General features: G+C 47.4%; 1 protein-coding gene and 1 non-coding gene across 11 annotated transcripts; both read left to right on the top strand.

Moving 5' to 3' along the window:
• The first annotated feature begins 21 nt into the window (after positions 1 to 21).
• On the top strand, positions 22 to 25,149 carry STX5 (syntaxin 5). 10 transcript variants are annotated; one of them, XR_010147220.1, is made up of 12 exons: positions 22 to 355; positions 1,048 to 1,291; positions 4,447 to 4,517; positions 4,680 to 4,735; positions 4,853 to 4,923; positions 6,530 to 6,646; positions 6,730 to 6,786; positions 6,952 to 7,033; positions 7,502 to 7,608; positions 7,780 to 7,901; positions 10,761 to 10,901; positions 24,418 to 24,578. XR_010147220.1 is itself a non-coding variant. In XM_508504.8 (11 exons), exons 2-11 carry the CDS (start codon positions 1,067 to 1,069, stop codon positions 24,575 to 24,577), a joined length of 1,068 nt encoding a protein of 355 aa, XP_508504.3. In that variant the 5' UTR covers positions 22 to 355; positions 1,048 to 1,066; the 3' UTR covers positions 24,578 to 25,149. The 10 variants fall into 10 exon arrangements, 8 of the variants coding, with proteins under 8 accessions (XP_508504.3, XP_003951962.1, XP_063639052.1 ...); XR_010147221.1 differs by lacking the exon at positions 24,418 to 24,578 and having other exon boundaries at positions 7,780 to 8,250; positions 9,947 to 10,901; XM_508504.8 differs by lacking the exon at positions 10,761 to 10,901 and having other exon boundaries at positions 24,418 to 25,149.
• Positions 15,988 to 16,089, top strand: LOC112204848 (U6 spliceosomal RNA). Its single transcript, XR_002938601.1, has one exon. It is a non-coding gene; the product is annotated as a U6 spliceosomal RNA (small nuclear RNA).
• Positions 25,150 to 25,189: the final 40 nt, after the last annotated feature.

Here is a 25,189-nt window from a genome sequence, read left to right as displayed (position 1 = left end):
CCACTCTGGGGGACTGGGCGCGGACACCACCGGGCAGCTGGTTCTTTAAGGCTCCTTCCCGGAGGCGGGCCCAGCCCCCTGAGCGCCTGCTGTAGTACTCTGGGGCGGGGTCACGGTGGCGCCTTAGCCAATGGGAGGGCGGGATCGCTCTGCGTTTGGGTGTGGGGCGTGTCTTTCGGGTCGCTGGGCTTGAAACGCGTGGGACCGCCCCCTCGTCACTGGGGGTGGGGTTACGTGTAGGTGACGTGGCTGCTTCCAGTCTTCGGTCGGGTTTCGGCGGCTTCAGTGCTCGGGGAGGAGGCAGTGACGGCCGGTGAGATTGGAAGTGGCGGCGGCGGCAGGCGGCAGAGGGGAGGTAAGATTCGCTTTAAGAGGGGATCTGGCCGCCGTGTCAGCTCTGGGGCAGTGGTTTCACGGGGGCGACGACTGGCGGGGGGGAAGGGAATCAGGGGCGAGCGGGCAAGTCCTGCTGGCCCGGCTCCGGGTGAGCGAATTCCTTGCCGTCCAATCAGGAAAGCCTCTGTTGAGAGAGACGTCGGCCTTAGCTAATGAGTGGTTGAAGTCTTCCAGAAGGCGGACCTTGGGCGGGGGGTGGGACTTCCTGTTTCAAATAAACACCCAGAGGTTTTCCCCCTCCGCCCACCGAAGTGTGTCAGTCTTTGGAGGTCCGTCACTGGCCCTCCCTGAGGGGCCGAAGGAAACCGCGGAAACGAAAGGGCTGGGTTAGGGCCCGGGGCAGTTACACGGGCCGGGCCGGAGTCTCAGGACCACGGGGTTGGCTCTGGCCCTGTCTCTGCTTCAGGGTCCCGGGCCCGCGCTCTGGCCGCCAGAGCCAAGTTGGAAGAAGAGTCTGAAGCGGGTTCGACTTGGGACAGGGGAAAAGCGGGGCCCTTTCCGCTGCTGGTCCGCCCCAGGATTTGCGAGCGTCCTGGGCGCGAAAGTCCATGAGAAGTGCAGAAGGGGCTCGAGGATTTGTTGATTGGGGTGGGGCAGGGGAGTTTGGGGAAAGAAGTTGCCTGGGGAATGACACTCTCCCCTCCACAACAGTCCGAGGTTATGCGTCTCAATGATCCCGCGGAAACGCTACGGGTCTAAGAACACGGATCAGGGTGTCTACCTGGGTCTCTCAAAGACACAGGTCCTGTCCCCTGCAACTGCTGGCAGTAGCAGCAGCGACATCGCCCCTCTGCCCCCCCCAGTGACCCTCGTCCCTCCCCCTCCCGACACCATGTCCTGCCGGGATCGGACCCAGGAGTTTCTGTCTGCCTGCAAGTCGCTGCAGACCCGTCAGGTAAGGACCTGGAGTGGAAAAGGCGAGGAGTGAGCCTTACTCAAGTCTAGGAAGGACTGTGCTCCACCACTGTTAACCGAAGTAATTTTGGGGGGTACCTGATGGAACTGATAGGCTTGGATGGGGCCTGTAGGGTCTGCTATAAGCAACAGAGAAGAGGTCGGCTGGCTAACTAGGGGCAAGGACTTAGACTTTTTTTGTGAGGAATCCTTTGGAGGGCAGGATTGCTATTCTGGAGGGAGTACTTCAGAGAGTACTTGGCTGCAATATAATTGGTGTGAATAAGGAACAAGTTCTAGGAAGAGCCTTTAGCTGAGAAACATGCACCTTGAATTTTCCAATATACTTCTACCATAAGTTTGCTCTGTAACCATGAGAAAATTAGTTAATCTAGTTACATATTAGTTTTTATCTCTGTAAGATTAAGGACATTTTCTAGATAAGTAATTTGTTGTTTTTGTTTTGTTTTGAGATCTGTTTTTCAACTCTGTCAACAGGCTGGAGTGTAGTGGTGTGATGATAGCTCACTTGCAGTCTTGAACTCCTAGACTCAAGGGATCCTCTTTCCTCAGCCTCCTGAGCAGCTGGGACTACATGGATGCACCACTCAGCTAATTTTAAAATTTTTTCGTACAGGCAGTGTCTCACTATGTTGCCCAGGTTGGTCTGGACACCACACCTGGCCCTAGATCAGTAATTTGTATCAAAATCACTTAGGGTTGGATGTGGTGGCTCATACCTGTAATTCCAGCACTTTGGGAGGCCTAGGCCAGAGGATCACTTGAGGCCAGGAGTTAGAGACCAGCAGGAGCAACAAAGCAAGACCCTGTTTCTACAGGAAAAAAAAAAAAAAAGCTGGACGTGGTGGCATGTGCCTGTAGTCCCAGCTACTTAGAAGGCTGAGCGAGGCCCAGTCTCTTCCTCTGTTTTTTTTTTTTTTTTGAGAAGGAATTTTGCCTTGTCGCCCAGACTGGGGTGCAATGGTGCAATCTCGGCTCACTGCAACCTCCTCTTCCTGGGTTCAAGCGATTCTCCTGCCTTAGCCTCTCGAGTAGCTGGGATTACAGGTGCCCGTCACCACGCCCGGCTAATTTTTGTATTTTTTTTTTAGTAGAGATGGGGTTTCACCATGTCAGGCTGGCCTTGAACTCCTGACCTGAGGTGATCTGCCCTCCTCAGCCTCCCAAAGTGCTGGGATTACAGGTATGAGTCACCACACCTGGCCTCTCTCTCTCCTTTTTTAGAAACAGGGTCTCACTCTGTCACCAAGGCTGGAGTACAATGGTTCTATCTCATCTCACTGCAACATCTGCCCTCCTGGGCTCAAGCAACCCTCCTGCCTCAGGCTCCTCAGTAGCTGGGATTATAGGCATGTGCCACCACATCTGGCTAATTTCTGTTTTGTTAGTAGAGATGGGGTTTTACCATGTTGCCCAGGCTGGTCTCGAACTTCTGGGCTCAAGTGATCCGTCTGCTTTATCTTCTCAAAGTGCTGGGATTACAGGTGTCAGCCACTGCACTCAGCTCCTCTTAAAAAAAATTTGGGAGTGCTATTTATTTATTTATTTATTTATTTTTGAGATGGGAATTTCGCTCTTGTTGCCCAGGCTGTAGTGCAGTGGCACGATCTTAGCTCACTGCAACCTCCGCCTCCCGGGTTCCAGTGATTCTCCTGCCTCAGCCTCCCAAGTAGCTGGGATTACAGACATGCGCCACCACGCCTGGCTAATTTTGTATTTTCAGTGGAGACGGGGTTTCTCCATATTGGTCAGGCTGGTCTCAAACTCCCGACCTCAGGTGATCTGCCCACCTCAGCCTTCCAAAGTGCTGGGATTGCAAGCGTGAGCCACCGTACCCAGCTGGGAGTGTTTTTTTCAACAATCCCAGTGGGACCCGAGTAAGCAGTTTGTGTTTGTTTGTTTGTTTGTTTTTGAGACAGAGTCTCTCTTTCTTGCCAGGCTGGAGTGCAGTGACGTGATCTGGGTTCACTGCAGCCTCCACCTCTGGGTTTAAGTGATTCTCCTGCCTCAGCCTCCCAAGTAGCTGGGAATACAGGCGGTGCCAGGACACCCGCGCTCTGTCACCCAGGCTGGAGCGCAGTGGTGGGATCTTGGCTCACGGCAGCCTCCACCTCCCAGGTTCAAGTGATTCTCCGGCCTCAGCCTGCTGAGTAGCTGGGACTACAGATGCATGCCACCACACCTGGCTAAATTTTTGTATTTTTAGTAGAGATGGGGTTTCACCATGTTAGCCAGGTTGGTCTCAATCTCTTGACCTCGTGATCCGCCTGCCTCAGCTTTCCAAAGTGCTGGGATTACAGGCGTGAGCCACTGCACCTGGCCGAGTAACTGTATTTTTAAATATTTTTACTGATGGCTGGGCATGCTGGCTGACACCTGTAATCCCAGCACTTTGGGAGGCTGAGGTGGGAGGATCGCGTGAGCCTAGGAGTTCAAGACCAGCCTGGGCAATATAGCAAGACCCTATCTCTACAAAAAGTTAAAAATTAGCTAGGTGTGGTGGTGTGCCCTGTAGTCCCAGCTACTTGGGAGGCTGAAGCCGGAGGATCACTTGAGCCCAGGATGTCGAGGCCGCAGTAAGTTATGATCATGCTACTATATTCCAACCTGGGAGACAGAGTGAGACCCTGTCTCAAAAACAGAAAAGTTATAAAGAAGTGTTTTTCAGCTCATGGTAAAGCTGCTCTTCTATATGATCTCCAAGAGCTTTGCAATCATCCTTATTGATTTCCTGATTTGAGGAATAGAATGGCAATACTAGATACCATTTATTTAGTGCTTACTATGTACCAGGTAGTTGACTGAAGTACTTTTCAGCCTTTTTGTTATTTAACTTTAGCAACAATAGGAGATGTGTGGATTGTCTTCATTTTATAGAAGAGAAAGTAGAGATTTAGAATGTTTTAAGTAACTCGCCCCAAATCCACCAGCTAGTAGCAAGTGGTGAGTCAAGATTTGAACTCAGGTCTACCTGCTCTTCAAATCTGGACTCTAAACGACTACCACTCATAAATCTAGATCATCTGATGGATGCCACCAGTACTAGAGATAGGTTAGTGGACACCTCAGGAAGAGTGAAAACTGGAACTGGGGAAGGGAGAACTAAAGTTGTCACCTCCTGCCATTGCTTTTCAGAATGGAATCCAGACAAATAAGCCAGCTTTGCGTGCTGTCCGACAACGCAGTGAATTCACCCTCATGGCCAAGTGAGTTGAGAGAAGCTTTCTGGTGGGGTGATACAATGTCTGAAGAAAAGTAGACTTGCGATCAGTGGCCTTGGCTGTGAAGTCTGGGATTGGTTATGCTGGAGCTTATGTGGGAAAAGGCCTCCTGCCCTTTCCCACAGTCTCACTAGTGGTCATTTGCAGGCACATTGGGAAAGACCTTAGCAACACATTTGCCAAGCTGGAGAAGCTGACAATCTGTGAGTGTTCTTGGGGTCTTTCAGAAGTGGGGCAGTAAATCAAAGAGGGTTGAGGACTATATTCCCTGAGCTTTGTCCTTGACCTCACCCATTGTGGCTTCTTGTTTGTCTCTGTAGTGGCAAAGCGCAAGTCCCTCTTTGATGATAAAGCAGTGGAAATTGAAGAGCTAACGTATATCATCAAACAGGTGAGCTACTAGCCATCAGGAGAGCCCAGCATTCCAATCAGATCACTTCTGTCTTCCTGTCATTTTCCATTGCCATGGGGACCCAGAGCAAGTTTCTTTTTTTAGAGAGGGGGGTCTCACTGTGTTGACCAGTCTGGAGTGTAGTGGTGTGACCTAGCTCACTGCAGCCCTTAACTCCTGGCCTCAAGCTATCCTCCAGCCTGAGCCTCCTGAGTGGTAGAGACTACAGGGACATGCCCTCATTCCTGGATTTTTTTTTTTTTTTTTTTTTTTTTTTGAGGCAGAGTTTTGCTCTTTCACCCAGGCCGGAGTGCAGTGGTGCGATCTTGGCTCACTGCAACCTCCACCTCCCAGGTGCAAGCGATTCTCCTGCCTCAGCCTCCCCAGTAGCTGGGACTATAGGCACCCGCCACCAATGACTGGCTAATTGTTTTATCTTTAGTAGAGACGGGGTATGCCAGGCTGGTCTCGAACTCCTGACCTCGAGCCGCCCACCTTGGCCTCCCAAAGTGCTGGGATTACAGGTGTGAGCCACTGCACTCGACTGTAATAATAACTTTTATTTTATTTATTTATTATTATTTTTTGAGACAGAGTTTCACTCTTGTTGCTCAGGCTGGAGCACAGTGGTGCGATCTCAGCTCACTGCAACCTCTGTCTCCTGGGTTCAAGTGACTCCCCTGCCTCAGCCTCCCGAATAGCTGGGATTACAGGCACGTGCCACCGCGCCCGGCTAATTTTGTATTTTTAGTAGACACAGGGTTTCTCCACATTGGTCAGGCTGGTCTCAAACTCCTGACCTCAGGTGATCCGCCCACCTCAGCCTCCCAAAGTGATGGGATTACAGGCGTGAGCCACCGCGCCAGGCCAATAATAACTTTTTTTTTTTTTTAAGACGGAGTCTCACTCTGTCGCCAGGCTGGAGTGCAGTGGCGCGATCTAGGCTCACTGCAACCTCCACCTCCCAGGTTCAAAACGATTCTTTTGCCTCAGCATCCCAAGTAGCTGGGATTATAGGCGCGCGCCACCACACCCAGCTAATTTTTTGTATTTTTAGTAGAGATGGCATTTCACCATGTTGGCCAGGATGGTCTCAATCTCTTGACCTCATGATCTGCCTGCCTTGGCCTCTCAAAGTGGTGGGTTTACAGACATTAGCCATTGAGGAATTGTGTGTATGAAAATAGTTCTGTTGATGCCTCTCGAAACTACAGTGCCTTTGACTCTTCCCTTTTCCTGAGTACTGTCCGGGGGCTTTGTTGGTCATGCCCTAGACCCAAGATTTTGGCCTTTGAAAGGGTTCTGTGGCCAAGAGCATGGCCTCACAGAATGGAGCAGGGCAGTAGGCTGGAGGAGTAAACAAGTTATTTACAAATGGATGAAGGCCTATTTTGCCTCTTTCTAGCTCTTCTCTGCAGGGACTGAGCCAGAGCAAACACTAGACCTTGGAAAATCCTAGCAGGCCCATCTGGTCTGACTGTCTGAGATACTGTCACTCTGGCTAGTAACTTCCACCTTGTCCTTCCTACCAGAGATGGCCATCGTGAGAGATGCTGACTGAGGACTCCTTGGCTAATACTTTTTTTTCCTTGGACTCTTTTACCAGGACATCAATAGCCTCAACAAACAAATTGCTCAGCTCCAGGATTTTGTGAGGGCCAAGGGCAGCCAGAGTGGCCGGCACCTGCAGACCCACTCCAACACCATTGTGGTCTCCTTGCAGGTGGGATCTGGGGAGGAAGGGAGGGAGGCAAAGGGGAGGAATGTGGAGCCTTCTTTGGTTGACCCTCTCTCCTTTTCTTCTAGTCGAAACTGGCTTCTATGTCCAATGACTTCAAATCGGTTTTAGAAGTGAGGACAGAGGTGAGAACAATCTGCGTAGGAGGGGTAGGAATATGGGGGTAAAGATCCAAGAGGGAAATGAAGAAGGGACAAGTTCTACAGGGTCATGGGGCCAATGGTGGGAGTCTCTTTAACATGCCTGCTTTCTAGTGGCTTCAGGTCCTTTGCGTTTTTCCCCAACCCTAGAACCTGAAGCAGCAGAGGAGCCGGAGAGAGCAGTTCTCCCGGGCACCTGTGTCAGCCCTGCCCCTTGCCCCTAACCACCTGGGTAAGTCACAGGTAAAACGGGGAGTCCTGGGAGGTAAGGTTACTTACTCTGGTTGTGATGGCATCCTCTAAAGGCACGGGTTGGGTAGGAGAGTGGAGGGTCAAGGAATTTTCTAGGCTTTATCTCTCAGAGGCCAAACCAGATGGTTGAGATTCGTGATCCACATTTAGACTCCCACATTCTCACTGTTGGTGTGAATTCAGTTATATTCAGAATAATGATAATTTCTATTTTTTTCGTACACTTTATTCACATTCTCTCATTTAATTTTCACAACCACCCTTTGAGAAAGCAACTATTATTATCCCCCATTTTACAGGTGAGGAAACTGAGGCTCAGAGAGGTTAAATGACCTGTCCAGGGTCACAAGGCTAGTAAGTGCCAGAGCTGGGATTCAAACCCAGAGCATGTGGGCTTTGAACCTGCTTTTAACTGTTAAGGTGTGCCACATCCTGTTTTCTCCCCCAGGCGGTGGTGCTGTGGTTTTGGGGGCAGAGTCCCATGCCTCCAAGGATGTCGCCATCGACATGATGGACTCTCGGACCAGCCAGCAGCTGCAGCTCATTGACGAGCAGGTACCCAGGCTCTGAACTAGGTAGAATCAGCTTCTCCATTATCCTCTGTGGTTCCCAAGAGAGTGTTTGGAGTGTGCCATGGGCAGAATGGCAAGCTGGGAGGGTTGTAAAAATGCAGGTCTGACCCTGAAGAAGCTGATGGTGCTCATGTGCTCTCTCCCTCTCCTGAAGGATTCCTACATCCAGAGTCGGGCAGACACCATGCAGAACATTGAGTCGACAATTGTTGAGCTGGGCTCCATCTTTCAGCAGTTGGCACACATGGTTAAGGAACAGGAGGAAACCATTCAGAGGTGAGATACACTCTCTCGCCCCAAACAGAGGAGCTTTCTCTTCCCCGTGGATTGGCATCTTAAAGTCCCCAGGGACTGCTTGATGCCTTTTGGAAGATAGAGTGAATTCTGCCCACCCATGGGACCCAGTTCACCTGCTTCCATCCACCCAACAAGTTTTTATTGAGCACCTGTTCATGTGAGGCACTGTTCCAGGTGCGGGAGATACAGTGGCAAGTAGAACAGTAAAGTCTGTCTGGAGCTGCTTTGTAGCATGTGTAAGTGTATGGAATTTGATAGGGCAGATGAGGACAGCTGTGGAAAAGAACTGACAAGGCTGGCACAGTGACTCACACCTGTAATCCCATAGGCAGCACTTTGGGAGGCCGAGCAATGCAGATCGCTTGAGTTCAGGAATTCAAGACCAGTTTGGGCAACAAAGCAAGACCCTGTCTCTACAAAAAAATACAAAAACTAGCTGGGCATGGTGGCATGGGCCTGTAGTCCCAGCTACTCAAGAGGCTGAGGTGGGAGGATGGCTTGAGCCTGGGAGGCAGAGGTTGCAGTGAGCCAAGATTGTGCCACTGCACTCCAGCCTGGGTGACAGAGCCAGATTCTGTGTCAAAAAAATAAAAATAAAAAATTGACCAACAAAATTTCAGGGAGTAATAAAGGCTGTATACAGAGTTAAAATAGGATGATGTGTTAAGAAAGCAATGGATGGGTACGGTGGCTTACACCTGTAATTCCAGCACTTTGGGAGGCCCACACAGTCAGTTGAACGCAGGAGTTCAAGACCAGCCTGGGCAACATGGTGAAACCCCATCTCTACAAAAATAAAAAAATTAGCTGGACATGGTTGCGTGTGCCTGTGGTTCCAGCTACTCGGGAGGCTGAGGCGGGAGGATGACTTAAGCATGGGAGGTTGAGGCTGCAGTGAGCCATGATGGAACCACTGCGCTCCAGTCTGAGTGACAGAGCAAGACCCCATCTCAAAAAAAAATAAGAAAGTGACTAAGTAGGTATATCAGATTGTGTGGTAGGGAATGCTGCTCTGAAGACATGACATTTAAGCAGAGACTTGAATGACAAGAGGGATCCAGCCAGGCAAAGAACAGAGAGTGTTCTAGGCCGAGGAGACAGCTAGAGCAAAGCCTTGTGATGGGACAGTGTCACCATAGCAAGAATCAAGAAGGCCTGCGTGGCTAGAAAGTAATGAACAGGGATAGAGAAGTACAGGGTGTACTGGAGGGATGTAGGCAGAGGCCCAACAATGGGCTGGCCTCTCTGTTCCTCTGGTGCCTCCTGCTACTACAAGAGGTTTTATCTGCTCCTCCTCTGTGGTGCTTAGCATTCAGTCAGTCAGTTATGGGAATATAGCGGTGGACAAAAGAGACAAAATCCTTGCCCTTGTGGAACGTGTATCCTAATAGGGAGATAGATGTGAAAAAGTAATAATAAATAGTATGTTAAAAAAAAAAAAAGTCATAAATGCCAAAAAAAAAAAGATAGTCAACACAGGATAAACTAATCAGGAGTGCCAGGTTTGGAGGGAGGTAGGCCCTATTAAGAAGGTGGCATCACACTTGGGAGAGGGTGAGGAAATTAGCTACATAGACCCTGGCAAAGGCCTGCAGGTGACAATATGTCTGATGAGTTAAAGGACAGCAGAGACTACTGCAGCTGGGATCAATGAGGAAGAGAGTTGTACAAGGTGTGGTCAGAGGGGAACTGTGAGACCTCTTGGGACCATTGGTAGGCTTTAGCTTTTACTCTGAGTGACATAGGGAGCCATTGCAGGGGTTAGTTTTTCTGTGTTTGAGACAGAGCCTTGCTGTGTCGCCCAGGCTGGAGTGCAGTGGCATGATCTTGGCTCACTGCAACCTCCACCTCCTAGGTTCAAGTGATTCTCATGCCTCAGTCTCCCGAGTACCTGGGACCACAGGTGTGCACCGCCATGCCCGGCTACTTTTTGTATTTTTAGTAGAGACAGAGTTTTGCCACATTGGCCAGGCTGGTCTTGGACTCCTGGCCTCAAGTAACCTGTCCACCTTGGCCTCCCAAAGTGCCGGGATTACAGGTGTGAGCCATCACAACTGGCCAAATACATTTAACTTTATTTATTTATGCATGTATTTATTTATTTATTTTTATTTTTGAGATGGAGTCTCACTCTGTCGCTAGGCTGGAGTGCAGTGGCAGAATCTCGGCCCACTGCAACCTCTGCCTCCTAGGTCCAAGTGATTCTCCTGGCTTAGCCTCCTGAGTAGCTGGGACTGCAAGTGCGCGAGACCACGCCCAGCTAATTTTTGTATTTTTAGTGGAGACAGGGTTTCACCATGTTGGCCAGGATGGTCTTAATCTCTTGACGTCATGATCCGCCCACTTCAGCTTCCCAAAGTGCTGGGATTACAGGCATGAGCCACCATGCCCGGTGTTAATTTTATTTTTATTTATTTATTTACTTTTGAGGTGGAGTTTCACTGTTGTCCAGGCTGGAGTGCAATGGCACCTCTCGCCTCACTGCACCCTCCGGGTTCAAGCAATTCTCCTGCCTCAGCCTCCCGAGTAGCTGGGATTACATGCACCCACACCACTCCCAGCTAATTTTTGTATTTTTAGCAGAGATGGGGTTTCAGCATGTTGGCCAGGCTGGTCTCGACCTCCTGACCTCAGGCAATCCGCCCACTTCGGCCTCCCAAAGTGCTGGGATTACAGATGTGAGCCACTGCACCTGGCCACATTTAACTTTAAAACAAAAAGTATAATAGTGTATACTCTGGGATTTGTAAAGTACATAGATGCAACAAATTTAACTGTAGAATAAAGGATGAAGCAAGAGGGTTTCAAGATTTTGACAGGTTTTTTTTTTTTTTTGAGATGGAGTTTCGCTCTGTTGCCAGGCTAGAGTACAGTGGCTCGATCTCAGGTCACTGCAGCCTCCACCTTCCAGGTTCAAGTAATTCTCCTGCCTGAGCCTCCCGAGTAGCTGGGATTATAGGCGCCCACCACCATGCCCAGGTAATTTTTGTATTTTTAGTAGAGACAGGGTTTCACCATGTTGGCCAGGATGGTCTCGATCTCTTGACCTTGTGATCTGCCTGCCTCGGCCTCCCAGAGTGCTAGGATTACAGGTGTGAGCCACCGCACCTGGCCTATTTTGACAGTTTTTATGAAGTAGGCTGTGAAAAGTTAATAAGGTATATTGTAATCCCTAGAGCAACCATTGAAATAAAACAGAAACTCAACAATGACATATAGCAAGAAGAGCAGCAACCAAATTGAAATGGAAATAGAATTTTAATCAAAATTTCAATTAATTCAAAAGAAGGACAAGAGAGGATAAACAGAGGAACAAAATAGAGAAAAATAGAAAATAGTGCCGGGTGCGGTGGCTCACGCCTGTAATCCCAACACTTTGGGAGGCCGAGGCAGGCGGATCATGAGGTCAGGAGATCGAGACCATCCTGGCTAACATGGTGAAACCCCGTCTCTACTGAAAATAGACAAAAAATTAGCCGGGCGTGGTAGCGGGTACCTGCGCAGCTGCTTGGGAGGCTGAGGCAGAAGAATGGTGTGAACCCAGGAGGCGGAGCAGTGAGCTGAGATCGCGCCACTGCCCTCCAGCCTGGGCAACAGAGCGAGACTCCATCTCAAAAAAAAAAAAAAGAAAATAGTAAAATGGCAGCCCTAAATCCAACCTTATTAAAAATTGCTGCTGGCCTCAAGTGATCTCCCCACCTTGGCCTCCAAAAGTGCTGGGATTACATATGTGAGCCACCACACCTGGCCAGATTCTGCCCTTTTTTTTTTTTTTGAGACAGAGTCTCGTCATGTTACCAGGCTGGAGTGCAGTCGTGTGATCTCGGCTCACTGCAAGCTCCACCTCACAGGTTCACGCCATTCTCCTGCCTCAGCCTCCCGAGTAGCTGGTACTACAGGCTCCCGCCACCACACCCGGCTAATTTTTTTTGTATTTTTAGTAGAGACAGGGTTTCACCATGTTAGCCAGGATGGTCTCGATCTCCTGACCTTGTGATCCGCCCGCCTCGGCCTCCCAAAGTTCTGGGATTACAGGCATGAGCCACCGCACCCAGCCGATTCTGCCCATATTTTAATCTCCGTCCCAGACCTGTCTCCTAAACTTCATATATCCATATTCCTGTTCAACAACTCCACTTACTGGCCTGGGAGTGGTGGCTCATGCCTGTATTCCTAACACTTTGGGAGGTTGAGGCGGGTGGATCATTTGAGGTTCAGGAGTTTGAGACCTGCTTGGCCAAAATGGTGAAACCGCATCTCAACTAAAAATACAAAAAAAAAAAAAAAATAGCTGGGCATGGTGACACATGCCTGTAATCCCAACTACTCAGGAGCCAGAGGTGGGAGAATCACTTTAACCTTAGAGGCGGAGGTTGCAGTGAGCCGAGATCGTGCCATTGTATTCCAGCCTGGGCAGCAAGAGCAAAACTCTGAAAAAACAAAAACAAAAACACAAGCTGGGCGTGGTGATGCACATCTTGGTCCCAGCTACTGTTCCCAGTAGCTGAAGTCTGAGGCAGGAGGATCTCCTGAGCCCTGGGGGCAGAGGTTGCAGTGAGCAGAGATTGGGCCACTGCACTCCAGCCTGGGTGACAGCAACACCCTGTCTCAAAAAAAAAAAAGTATTAAAAAGTTAAATGTATTTTAAAGAAATTAAGAGGAAGACTTGGTAATAGTACTCACATATTTACCATCTTCAGTGTTCTTCATTCCTCCTTGAATAGATCTAAGTTTTCCACTGGTATCTCTTCCCTTTATCCTGAAGAAGCACTTCCTTTGGTTTTTTTTTTTGTAGTGGAGATCTGCTGACAACAATTTCTTTCAGTTTTCTTTCATCTGAAAACTGAAATCTTTTTCACTAACTAAATCAAAACTAAACTTTTTTCACCTTCTTTTTTTTTTTTTTTTTTTCCAGACAGAGTCTCACTCTGTTGCCCAGGCTGGAGTACAGTGGCGCGATCTCGGCTTACTGCAAGCTCTGTCTCCTGGGTTCACACCATTCTCCTGCCTCAGCCTCCTGAGTAGCTGGGACTACAGGCGCCCACCACCATGCCCGGCTAATTTTTTTTGTATTTTTAGTAGAGACGGGGTTTCACCGTGTTAGCCAGGATGGTCTCGATCTCCTGACCTCGTGATCCGCCTGCCTCGGCCTCCCAAAGTGCTAGGATTACAGGCACGAGCCACCGCACCCGGCCTCACCTTCTTTTTTGAAGGATGTTTTCTCTGGATATAGAATTCTGGATATACAGTTGTTTTTTCTTTTTTTTAACTTTTTATTTATTTTTTCCTGAGACAGGGTCTCACTTTCTTGCCCATGCTGGAGTGCAGTGGCACGATCATGGCTCACTGCAGCCTTGACCTCCCACCTCAGCCTCCTGAGTAGCTGGAGCTACAGGCATACACCACCACACCAGGCTGATTTTTTTTCTTTTCTTTTTTTTTTGGTAGAGACAGGGATCTCACATGTTGCCCAGGCAGGTCTCAAACTCCTGGGCTCAAGAAATCTTCCCACCTTGACCTCCCAATGTGCCTGGCTCATACAGATTTATTCTTTTTTTTTTTTTTTTTTTTTCTGAGACAGAGTTTTGCTCTTGTTGCCCAGACTGGAGTGCAGTGGTGCGATCTCGGCTCATTGCAGTCTCCACTTCCTGGATTCAAGTGATTCTTGTGCCTCAGCTTACCGAGTAGCTGGGATTACAGGCAACCACTAGCATACCCAGCTAATTTTTTTTTTTGTATTTTTAGTAGAAATGGGGTTTCACTATGTTGGCCAGGCTGGTCTTGAACTCCTGACCTCAAGTGATCCTCCCACGTCCGCCTCCCAAAATGCTGGGATCACAGGCATGAGCCACAGCACCTGGCCCTATCATGTCTCTTTTTTTTTTTTTTTTTGAGATGGAGTTTCACTCTTGTCACCCAGGCCAGCATGCAGTGGTGCGATCTTGGCTCACTGCAACCTCTGCCTCCTGGATTCAAGTGATTCTCCTGCCTCAGCCTCCTGAGTAGCTGGGATTACAGGTGCCCGCCACCACGCCTGGCTAATTTTTTGTATTTTTAGGAGAGATGGGGTTTTGCCATGTTGGGCAGTCTGGTCTCGAACTACTGACCTCAGGTGATCCGCCCACCACGTGAGCCACCACACCCAGCCTCTGAGTTTCTTTTATGTGTAAATTTGTCTTTAAATTTAGGAAGTATTTGGCTATTATTACTTTAAACATTTTTCTGCCTCTTTCTGTCCTTACCATCTGGAAATATATACATATATATGTTTCCAGGTACATGTCTTATATAATAAGTTTATATTTATTTTATGTATATTTTCAGGTCAATCTGCTGTTAAGCCCATTTGGTGAATTTTTTTAGATAATTTTCAGTTTCAAATTTACACTTGGTTCTTTTTTAGAGATTATGTTTCTCTGCTGTGATTTACTACCTTCTTAGTGAGTACAAGCATATTTTCCCTCAGTTATAATAGCTGCCTTAAAATTTAATTCTCATCATCTGGATTATCCTAGGGATGGTGCCATTCATTGCCTTTTCTCTTCTGTATGGGTCACAGTTCCCTGTTTCATTGTATATCTACTAATTGAGGATTTTATCGTACATGTTATTGATATGAAGAGTCTGGATTATGTTATGTTTCTATAAAGAATGTTGACTTTTTTGTTTTCGCAGGCAGTTAACTTGGCTGAACTAAGATCATTGTTTTTTATATTTCCTCTGTGGTTTATGTAATTTATGGAATGATTGGTGTAATAGGAGGTACCCAGGCATTACTGGAAGCAGAACCTCGAGGATTGAGAAATAGTCATTGGATTCAGCAATGTAGATATTGTTGGTGACTTTGAGTCAGATTCAATAGAGGGATGGAAGCAAAAGCTCGAATGCAGTGGCGTTTAAGAGAGAATGAGGCTAGCCATGGTGGCTCTTGCCTGTAATCCTAGCACTTTGGGAGGCTGAGGCAGGTGGATCACTTGAGGCCAGGAGTTCAAGACCAGCCTGGGCAACATGCTGAAACCCTGTCTCCACTAAAAATACAAAAAAATTAGCTGGGCATGGTGGCGTGTGCCTGTTATCCCCAGGAGGCTGAGGTTGCAGTGAGCCGAGATCCCGCCACCGCACTCCAGCCTGAGTGACAGAGCAAGACTCTGTCTCAAAACAGAAAAACAAACAAACAAGAATGAGAGAGAGCAATTAGAAAGAGTAGGAATAGATGAATAGACAGCTCTTTCTTTCTTTCTTTTTTTTGAGACAGAGTCTTGCTCTGTCGCCAGGCTGGAGTGTAGTGGCGCAATCTCGGCTCACTGCAACCTTCGCCTCCCAGGTTCAAGCGATTCTCTTTCCTTAGCCTCCCGAGTACAGGCACGTACCACCACACCCATACCCAGCTAATTCTTCTTCTTCTTTTTTTTTTTTTCAGTAAAGGCGGGTTTCACCATGTTAGCCAGGATGGAGAATGGACAGCTCTAAGAGTTTTGCTTCAAAATGGAGAAAGGAAATGGAGTAATAGCTGATAGGAGGAAGTTAATCAGAAGTTTTCTTTTTTCGTTTTTTTACTATGAAAATTTGGGGGTTAGGCAAAGTTAATCCTAGTGCTCTGGGAGTTCAAGGCAGGAGGATTGCTTGAGGCCAGAAGCTCGGGACCAGCCTAGGCAACATAGCAAGACCCTATCTCTCCAAGAAAATGAAAAATTAGCCTGGCATGGTGACATGCCTGTAGTCCTAGCTATTTAGGAGGCTCAGCGGAGAAGATCACTTGAGTCTAGGAGTAGGAGGTTACAATAAGCTATGATGGTGCCATTGTACTACAGCCTGGGCAATAGAGTGAGACCGTATCTCTAAAAAATTTTTTAAAATAAAAATTTTAAATTTACCAGTAAGTTGAAAGAACCATAATAAACACTAATATAGCTGCAACCTACATTCAACAGTTAACAGTTGGCCAGATTAGCTTTATCTTTATTTTTCTGAACCATTTCACAGTAGGTTGCCGGTATCGTGACACTTAAATATTTTAACATGTGTCTCCTAAGAATACACAAATTCTCTTTAAAAACCACATCCAGTACTCACTTCAGCAGGACATATATTAAAATTTGAATAATACAGAGGTTAGCATGGCCTCTGCACATGGATGGCACAAATTTGTGAAGCTTTCTGTATTTTTTATTACCTGGTTGATGAGATAATATGTATACCAAGCCCCAAGACACGCAATTTATTTATAGAACCAACCTACACGTGTACCCCTGAAACTAGAATAAAATTTAAAAATTAAATAAAAAAATAAAAGCCAGACTGGGCGCGGTGGCTCACACCTGTAATCCTAGCACTTCGGGAGGCCAAAGCGGGCGGATCACCTGAGGTCAGGAGTTTGAGACCAGCCTGGCCAACATGGAGAAACCCCATCTCTACTAAAAATACAAAAATTAGCTGGGCATAGTGGTGCATGCCTGTGGTCCCAGCTACTTGGGAGGCTGAGGCAGGAGCAGTGCTTGAACCTGGGAGGCAGAGGTTGCAGTGAGCCGAGATTGTGCCACTGCACTCCAGCCTGGGCGACAGAGCGAGACTGTCTCAAAAAATAAAAAAAAAAAACCACACCCAGTTATCCTATCTGTGAAAATTAGCGATTTCCTAATATTATGTATTATTCAGTGAGTGTCACTCACAACAGAGTGATACTCTGTCTCAAAAAATAAAAACCACACCCAGTTATGTCTGTGAAAATTAATGATTTCCTAATATTATGTATTATCCAGTGAGTGTTAAGACAGAGCGATACTCTGTCCTAAAAAATGAAAAATAAATAAAATAAAAACCACACCCGGTTGGCTGGGCATGGTGGCTCATGCCTGTAATCCCAGTACTTTGGGAGGCCGAGGCGGGCGGATCACAAGCTCAAGAGATCAAGACCATCTTGGCCAACATGGTGAAACCCCATCTCTACTGAAAACAGAAAAATTAACTGGGCGTGGTGCTGCGTGCCTGTAGTCCCAGCTACTCGGGAGGCTGAGGCAGGAGAATCGCTTGAACCTGGGAGGTGTAGGTTTCAGTGAGCCGAGATCGTACCACTGCACTCCAGCCTGGCAAGAGAGCAAGACTCCATCTCAAAAAAAAAAAAAGACACCCAGTTATCCTATCTGTTAGAATTAACTATTTCCTAATATGTGATATCCAGTGAGGGTTTACATTTTCCCAGTTGTCCCCAAACTGTTTAATAGCTTTTTAAAAATTAAATCAGAAAGCCAGGCATAGTGGCTCACACCTGTAATCCCAGCACTCTGGGAGGCCGAGGCAGGCGGATCACCTGAGGTCGAGAGCTGGAGACCAGCCTGACCAACATGGAGCAACCCCGTTTCTACTAAAAACACAAAATTTGCTGAGCGTGGTGGCGCATGCAGGAAAATCACCTGAACCCGGGAGGCGGCGGTTGCGGTGAGCCAAGATTGCGCCATTACACTCCAGCCTGGGCAACGAGCGAAACTCCATCTCAAAAAAAAAAAAAAAAAAAATTAGCTGAGCGTGGTGGCACCTGCCTGTAATCCCAACTATTTGGCATGCTGAGGCAGGAGAATCTCTTGAACCTGGGAGGCGGAAGTTGGGTGAGCCGAGATCACGCCGTTGCACTCCAGCCTGGGCAACAGAGTGAGACTCCATCTCAAAAAGAAAAGGAAGAGTCCCGGGTGCGGTGGCTCACACCTGTAATCCCAGCACTTTGGGAGGCAGAAGTGGGTGGATTACCTAAGGTCGGGAGTTCGAGACCAGGCTGATCAACATGGTGAAACCCATCTCTGCCAAAAATACAGAATTAGGGCGTGGTGGTGCATGCCTGTAATCCTAGCTACTTGGGAGGCTGAGGCACTAAAATCACTTGAACCCAGGAGGTGGAGGTTGCAATGAGCCAAGGTTGTGCCATTGCACTTCATCCTGAGCAACAAGAGCGAAACTCCATCTCAAGTAAATTAATTAAATTCTTCCTCTTTTCTGAGCATCGCTATAGGCTTTAATTATAGGTTTTAATGTATTGGTTGTCTTATTATTAGTTAGGGCAATGATTATTGTGAGTGCTCAAGTTGTTCCAAATATGTCTGGTGGGAGCCTAGAGGGTTTAAAAGGCTGAGAGAAAATAAAGGTATGTTAGCATGCCAATGGAAATGATGCAACAGGTAAATTTAAAAATGGTAATATAGGAGAAAGATGGGAGAATTCTTGAAATGATATCCTTGAGAAGGTGAAAGGAAGTGGGCTCCAGGGCATAAATCAAGGCTTGGCTCTAAGAGGAGCTGGCGATAGGTGGGAAGACAGAGGCTATTGTAGCAATGCTCGGGGTGGAGCGGCATTTATCTTCAGACCACTTCAGTCTTCTCAGCTCATTAAGAAGAAAAGCCAGTAGAGGAGAGGAGGTGTAGGAGGTTTTAGGAATCCACTCCTGCCCACTTGATCTTATCCCTTTAGCAGGGTCCAACCCTGATTGATCTTTATTCCCCACGGTATCTAGCAGAGTGCTTTTACTCTACGTTGTTGATCATGTGAAACTGAGTGAACACCTACATTTGTATAAAGCCGGTTTCTGAACATCAATCCACTAAGCAGCCTCACACATTTAACTGGCCAAGGTAAAAGAAAACACTTGGAGATTCTGATTCGAGAGATGTGAATGGAGTGGGCTTTTCAGGGAGCTTCATTTTTACAAATTCCATAGGGGGTTCTGATGAGCATCCAGGTTTGGGAACTACTGATTAAAAGAAAGTTTGTTTATTCAACTACTATATGTTGAGCACCAGCCATTTATAAGGTACTGTGAGTACAGCTGTCTTGATCCTAGAGTCAGGAGAATTGACTGATTTTTTTTGTTGTTGTTTGTTTGAGACAGTCTCACTCTGTCACCCAGGCTGCAGTGCAGTGGCATGATCTTGGCTCACTGCAACCCCTTCCTCCCAGGTTCAAGTGATTCTCCTGCCTCAGCCTCCCGAGTAGCTGGGATTACAGGCATGCACCACCATGCCTGGCTAATAATTGACTGATTTTTTTTTTTTTTTTTTTTTGAGACGGAGTCTCACTCTGTCACCCAGGCTGGAGTGCAGTGGCAACCTCCGCCTCCTGGGTTCAAATGATTCTTCTGCCTCAGCCTCCCAAGTAGCTGGGACTACAGGCACGAGCCACCATGTCCGGCTAATTTTTGTATTTTTAGTAGAGATGGGGTGTCACCATATTGGCCAGGCTGGTCTTGAACTCCTAGACCTCGTGATCCGCCCACCTCGGCCTCCCAAAGTGCTGGGATTACAGGCGTGAGCCACCACGCCCGGCCTAATTGATTTTCATCTATTTCAGCTGAGACCTAGGGAACCCCTTGCAGAATTATGCCATAAACACCATAGCTCCCTGAGCTATGTTGTATTTTGAATATTAGAATATTAAGTCTGGGCGTGGTGGCTCACGCCTGTAATCTCAGCTCTTTGGGAGGCGAGACAGGCAAATCACGAGGTCAGGAGATCGAGACCATCCTGGCTAACACGGTGAAACCCCATCTCTACTAAAAAAAATACAAAAAAATTAGCCGGGTGTGGTGACTGGCGCCTGTAGTCCCAGCTACTAGGGAGGCTGAGGCAGGAGAATGGCGTGAACCCAGGAGGCGGAGCTTGCAGTGAGCCCAGATCACGCCACATGCCACTGCACTCCAACCTGGGCAACAGAGTGAGACACCATTTCCAAAAAAAAAGAATATTATAGAGTCAGTGAAACAGAATTATAAAAGATATGGAGGGCCAGGCGCAGTGGCTCATGCTTGTAATCCCAGCACTTTGGGAGGCCGAGGCGGGCGGACTACCTGAGGTCCGGAGTTTGAAACCAGCCTGACCAACATGGAGAAACCCCGTCTCTACTAAAAATACAAAATTAGCCAGGCATGGTGGCGCATGCCTGTAATCCCAGCTACTCTGGAGGCTGAGGCAGGAGAATGGTTTGAACCCGGGAGGCGGAGGTTGCTGTGAGCTGAGATCGCACCATTGCACTCCAGCCTGGGCAACAAGAGCAAAACTCCATCTCAAAAAAAAAAAAAAAAAAAGGTATTTGAGTTCTTTCCTCAATCCATATACATCTAAAATAAAGTTATAGCATATAGGCAACTTTACATTCTAGTCTTCCTTGAAACAGTGTCATAAGTATTTTTCACTGTTAGCATGTGTTTGCTCATTGGTTTAGCAAACATTTGTTGCTGCTGTGAGCTAATCCTGCTGGGTCTGAGGATAAAAGGGTGAAAGACCATTCTGGTCCTCCTGGAGCTCACTAGTAGGAGAGACATAAGTTGACAGTGACAGCTCAGTATGATAGGGCAAGAAGAGAAGGGGATGAGGCTGGGTGTGGTGGCTCATCCCTGTAATCCTAGCACTTTGGGAGGCCGAGGCAGATTACTTGAGGCCAGCAGTTCAAGACAGCCTGTGCAACACAGAGACCCCGTGTCTATTAAAAAAAAAAAAAGGGGATGAGAGAACTCAGAGTAGGTACTGCTCCTAGATGGGGCCAAGGGGCCTTCCCAGAAGTGATACCAAGCTAAGACTTGAAGGGAATGCCAGCCCAAAAAGGGGAAAGGAGAAGCTGTTCCATGTGAGGAAAAAACAGCACAGAAATGAGAAAGAACTTGATAGATACAGGAGTGCAGAATTATTCAGCATGGCTGGGGGAGTGGTGAGAGGCAAGGCCAGGTCACAGATGACCTGTGTGTCACAGCAAGAAATTTGGTGTCAGGGAGAGAACATAAGAAGAAGCAAGTGGATTGATGCTGGGTGAGAATTAGGTTTGTACTGGATGTGCTGAGTGCCTCAGACTTCATGGGACAGCTAAATGACAGAGTTTAGTAGGCATTTCATGTTCTGATGTTTGGAAGAGAAGGCAGTGCTAGAGGTAAGGACTTAGGACAGTGGCCTCTTGGTGAAACCCTGGGCATAGACCACCCAGAGACTGGGTAAAGTGAAAAAAAGGTCAGGACAGATCCCCCATGGAGTCAGGGGGTATGTAGAGAAGGGAAGAATCTGGCCAGACTGAGGAGGAAGGTTGAGGAAGATGAGAGAAGAAAGCAGAGAGAGAAATGTGTCCTTAGAACTTGGGGTAGAGGAATTTTAAGGAGTGGTTATTTCTCCTTGCTCCTGAGAAAGAAAGTTCGAGGTAAGGATGTGTTTGAGTCAGGAGGGGCTTGAATTAATTGGATCAGTGCCAGTATTTTCAGTGAAATGGCTCAGCAATTTTACAGTATGTTGGAGCATAAAAGGGAAATAAGGAAGTAGAATTTATGGGCAACCATATACAAAATAAATTTATGAAAGGATGCAATCTTTAAAATAGGTGTAGACATTCATATGCTTCCTCCCTGCATGCCAGTGGATCTGGGTTTCAGCACTTGCTCTAGAAACCACTGATTAAGTCTGAAGTTTTTTGGGATGCAGATTCTTGGGCCCCAACCTAGAATTTCTGGTTGTGACACTTGAGAATTTTTATATTTGAGAATTCAACAGGTGATTCTTATTTTTCCTAAGGTGTGAAAACCACTGATCTAATGTTGCTCAGTCATTTTCCTTTTCACCTCATAAAATATTCAAACTACAGAAAAGTTGGGAGGATAGCACAATAAACACTCATATTCCTTTCACCTGTAGTCACTAACTTTTTTTGTTTTCATATTTGTTTTTTTCTTTTCTTTTGAGACAAGGTGACACTCTGTCACTCAGGCTATAGTGCAGTAGTGCAATAATGGCTCACTGCAGCCTCAAACTCCTGGGCACAAGTGATCCCCCCACCTCAGCCTCCCCAGTAGCTGGGATAACAGGTGCATGCCACCATGTCCAGCTAATTTTTTAATTTTTTTGTAGAGACAGAGTCTCCTATATTCCCCAGGCTGTTCTTGAACTCCTGAACTCAAGCAATCCAGCCACTTTGGCTTCCCAAAGTGCTGGGATTACAGGCATTGGCCAGATCTGGCCACCAATTGTTAACATTTTGTCACTTTTTTTCTTTTTTTCTTTTTTTTTTTTTTTTTTGAGACAGAGTCTTGCTCTGTCACCCAGGTTGGAGTGAAGTGGTGCGAGATCTCAGCTCACTGCAATCTCCGCCTCCCGGGTTCAAGTGGTTCTCCTGCCTCAGCCTCCTGAGTAGCTGGGGTTACAGGTGCACGTCACCACATCCAGCTAATTTTTGTATTTTTAGTAGAGACAGGTTTTCACTATGTTGGTCAGGCGGGTCTCAAACCCCTGAACTTGTGATCTGCCCACCTCAGCCTCCCAGAGTGCTGGGATTATCGGCGTGAGCCACCACATTCAGCCTTTCCCCTCTTTCTTTTGCCGAATTATTTGAAAGTAGGTGCAAATTTCATGCTGTTTTATCCCTAGATACTACAGCATGCTAATAATAAGGCATTCTCCTGAGCAGCCATAATGTCTTTTTTTTTTTTTTTTTTTTTTTTTGAGACAGAGTCTTGCTCTGTTTCCCAGGCTGGAGTGCAATGGTGCGATCTCCACTCACTGCAAGCTCTGCCTCCCAGGTTCACACCATTCTCCTGCCTCAGCCTCCTGAGTAGCTGGGACTACAGGCGCCCGCCACCATGCCTGGCTAATTTTTTGTATTTTTAGTAGAGACGGGGTTTCACCGTGTTAGCCAGGATGGTCTCCATCTCCTGACCTCGTGATGCACCCACCTCGGCCTCCCAAAGTGCTGGGATTACAGGTGTGAGCCACCACGCCCTGCCCATAATGTCATTTTCAAGCTAAGAAAATTAACAGTTCTCCAACATGATCCAGTAATCAGCCCATGTTCAAGTTTCCCCATCTGATTTTTTTTTTTTTTTTTTGAGACGGAGTCTCGCTCTGTCACCCAGGCTGGAGTGCAGTGGCACGATCTTGGCTCACTGCAAGCTCCACCTCCTGGGTTCAAGCCATTCTCCTGCCTCAGCCTCCCCAATAGCCAGGACTACAGGTGCCCGCCACCATGACCGGCTAATTTTTTGTATTTTTAGTAGAGACGGGGTTTCACCATGTTAGCCTGAATGGTCTCAATCTCCTGACTTCGTGATCGGCCTGCCTCGGCCTCCCAAAGTGCTGGGATTACAGGTGTGAGCCACCATGTCCGGCCCCCATTTGATATTTAAAACAAAAGTTTTTATCTTTTTTCTTTCAATTTAAGACCCAGGAAGATTCACATTTTGTATTTGATGTGTGTCTTCAGTGGGCCTTTTGTTTTATTTTTCATGACATCAACTTTTTTTGTTCAATGTTAAATTAAATCTAACACTGATTAAATTAGTGCTGCGATGATTGCATTAGTAGGCACTTGATGAGGTTATCCCTTTTATTGCTGATGTCAATTTAATCACTTGTTCAAGGTGCTGACTATCAGATTAAGCACACTCATCCCTTGGTATTGTGGGGCATTGGCTCCAAGAGCCCCAGAGGAAACCAAAATCCATGCATCCGCAAGTCCCATAAAATCTTGTCATATTTGCATGTAATCTACTCACATCCTCCGATATACTTATTTATTATTATTTTTTAGTAGAGACAAGTGTCTTACCATGTTGTTCAAGCTGGTCTCCAACTCCTAGGCTCAAGTGATCCTCCTGCCTGGGCCTACCAAAGTGCTGGGATTACAGCCTGGCCAAAACTAGGGTCCATATACCTTTTTTTTTGGTGTTTGTTTGTTTGTTTTTTCCCCCTGAGGCAGTCTTGCTATGTCACCCATGCTGGAGTGCAGTGGCACAATCTCACTGCAGCATCAAGCCCCTCAACCTCCTGGGTTCAAGCTATCCTCCCACCTCAGCCCCCCGAGTAGCTGGGACTGTAGGGTCACACCAGCACACCCAGCTAATTTTTGTATTTTTTGCAGAGATGGGGTTTTGCCATGTTGCCTAGGCTGGTCTCAAACTCGTGAGCTCAAGCCATCTGCCCACCTCAGCCTCCCAAAGTGCTGGGATTACTGGCCTGAGCCACCATGGTTGGCCATAGAGCTTTTTTTATCCCGACTTCCTGTCCATGTCATTATGTTTTCCTTTTTCACTCAGAACCATGATTTCCTGACTGCAATGGTCTGTGAACATTTTTCCCCTTACAATAAATATAATACATACTCACCAGATAAAAATGTAAATACTGATGAGGAAAAATTGTAACTAACATTTTCGGGGCTCTTGTGGGTTAGGGACTTTATACTAACTCATTGAAGACTGACAGTAGCCTGAGAGAAGGTAGGGTTTGGGTTATCCTCATTTTGCCAGTGAGGAAAATGAAGCTTGAAGTTAGACTAACTTAGAGTCTTAAGCTAATAAATGGCAGAGTTGGTTTTCAAACCAGAAATAACTTGTTTATAGTACCCTTCCAAAGCCATTTCTATACACAAATATATATAAGAATGGGATCATATTGTGACCATCTTTCCATGTCAATAAATGGACTTCAACAGCATTCTTTTTAATCCAGTGCCCTTTTGTTTCCTCTTCTCCCGGCCTTGTCCCCAGGATCGACGAGAACGTGCTAGGAGCCCAGCTGGACGTTGAGGCCGCCCATTCAGAGATCCTCAAGTACTTCCAGTCAGTCACCTCCAACCGGTGGCTCATGGTCAAAATCTTCCTCATCCTCATTGTCTTCTTCATCATCTTTGTGGTCTTCCTTGCTTGAACCCTCTCTACTCTGAGGCACTCTGTTGGGGTTTGGGACCCTCCTGGGAAGGCAAGTGGTCAGTGCTGCCACTGAGCCTGTGCAGGGTACTTGGGAGAAAGGCCCTGTTTCCCTGGAACTGCTAAGAATGGCCACTGCCCCTGATCCCCCACTCCTTGCCTCTGGCCACCCTGTCCTCCCCCCACCACCCTCAGGCCTATGAAACACACAGGGTTCTAGATTTGAACTCTGCTGTGAAGTGACTGGAAGGGAGCAGAGGCCAGCTGGGGGCCAGTGGGGGAGGTTGTTTCCACTAGGAGATTTTTATAAACCCTCTCCAGCCTCTCCCAAAGGAAGCGTTGGCAGCAAAGGGAGATGATGCCCTTACCCACCTTCCTGTGAGTGAAGAGAGGAAGCAGCCCCAGGGACCAATTTTCCCAATTGACCTCTTTCTTCCTCTTTCACCATGTGAGGCAGGGAGCCCTGAGCCCTTCAGCTGCCTGCACAACCCCCGACATTGGCTGCTGGTGACTCAATCTGCCAAATGTGCTGCAGCCCGTTTTGTCCCAATTACAGCAAGACTGTCAGCCTCACTAGCCATGTCATCATTTCTGGGTGGGAGCGTCGAAGGGC

This window comes from Pan troglodytes, chromosome 9 (assembly GCF_028858775.2).
Source record: "Pan troglodytes isolate AG18354 chromosome 9, NHGRI_mPanTro3-v2.0_pri, whole genome shotgun sequence".
NCBI classification, from domain to species: domain Eukaryota; kingdom Metazoa; phylum Chordata; class Mammalia; order Primates; family Hominidae; genus Pan; species Pan troglodytes.
Note: the sequence above shows the minus strand (reverse complement) of the source record. Positions and strands in the feature narration are given on the sequence as shown.

Excerpts from the sequence above, each read along its gene's own strand:
- STX5 (XM_063782981.1), top strand. The coding sequence starts at position 1,067 with ATGATCCCGCGGAAACGCTACGGGTCTAAGAACACGGATCAGGGTGTC. Across the intron at positions 1,292-4,446 it reads AGTCGCTGCAGACCCGTCAG|AATGGAATCCAGACAAATAA; the intron begins GTAAGGACCTGG and ends ATTGCTTTTCAG. Across the intron at positions 4,924-6,529 it reads TAACGTATATCATCAAACAG|GACATCAATAGCCTCAACAA; the intron begins GTGAGCTACTAG and ends CTCTTTTACCAG.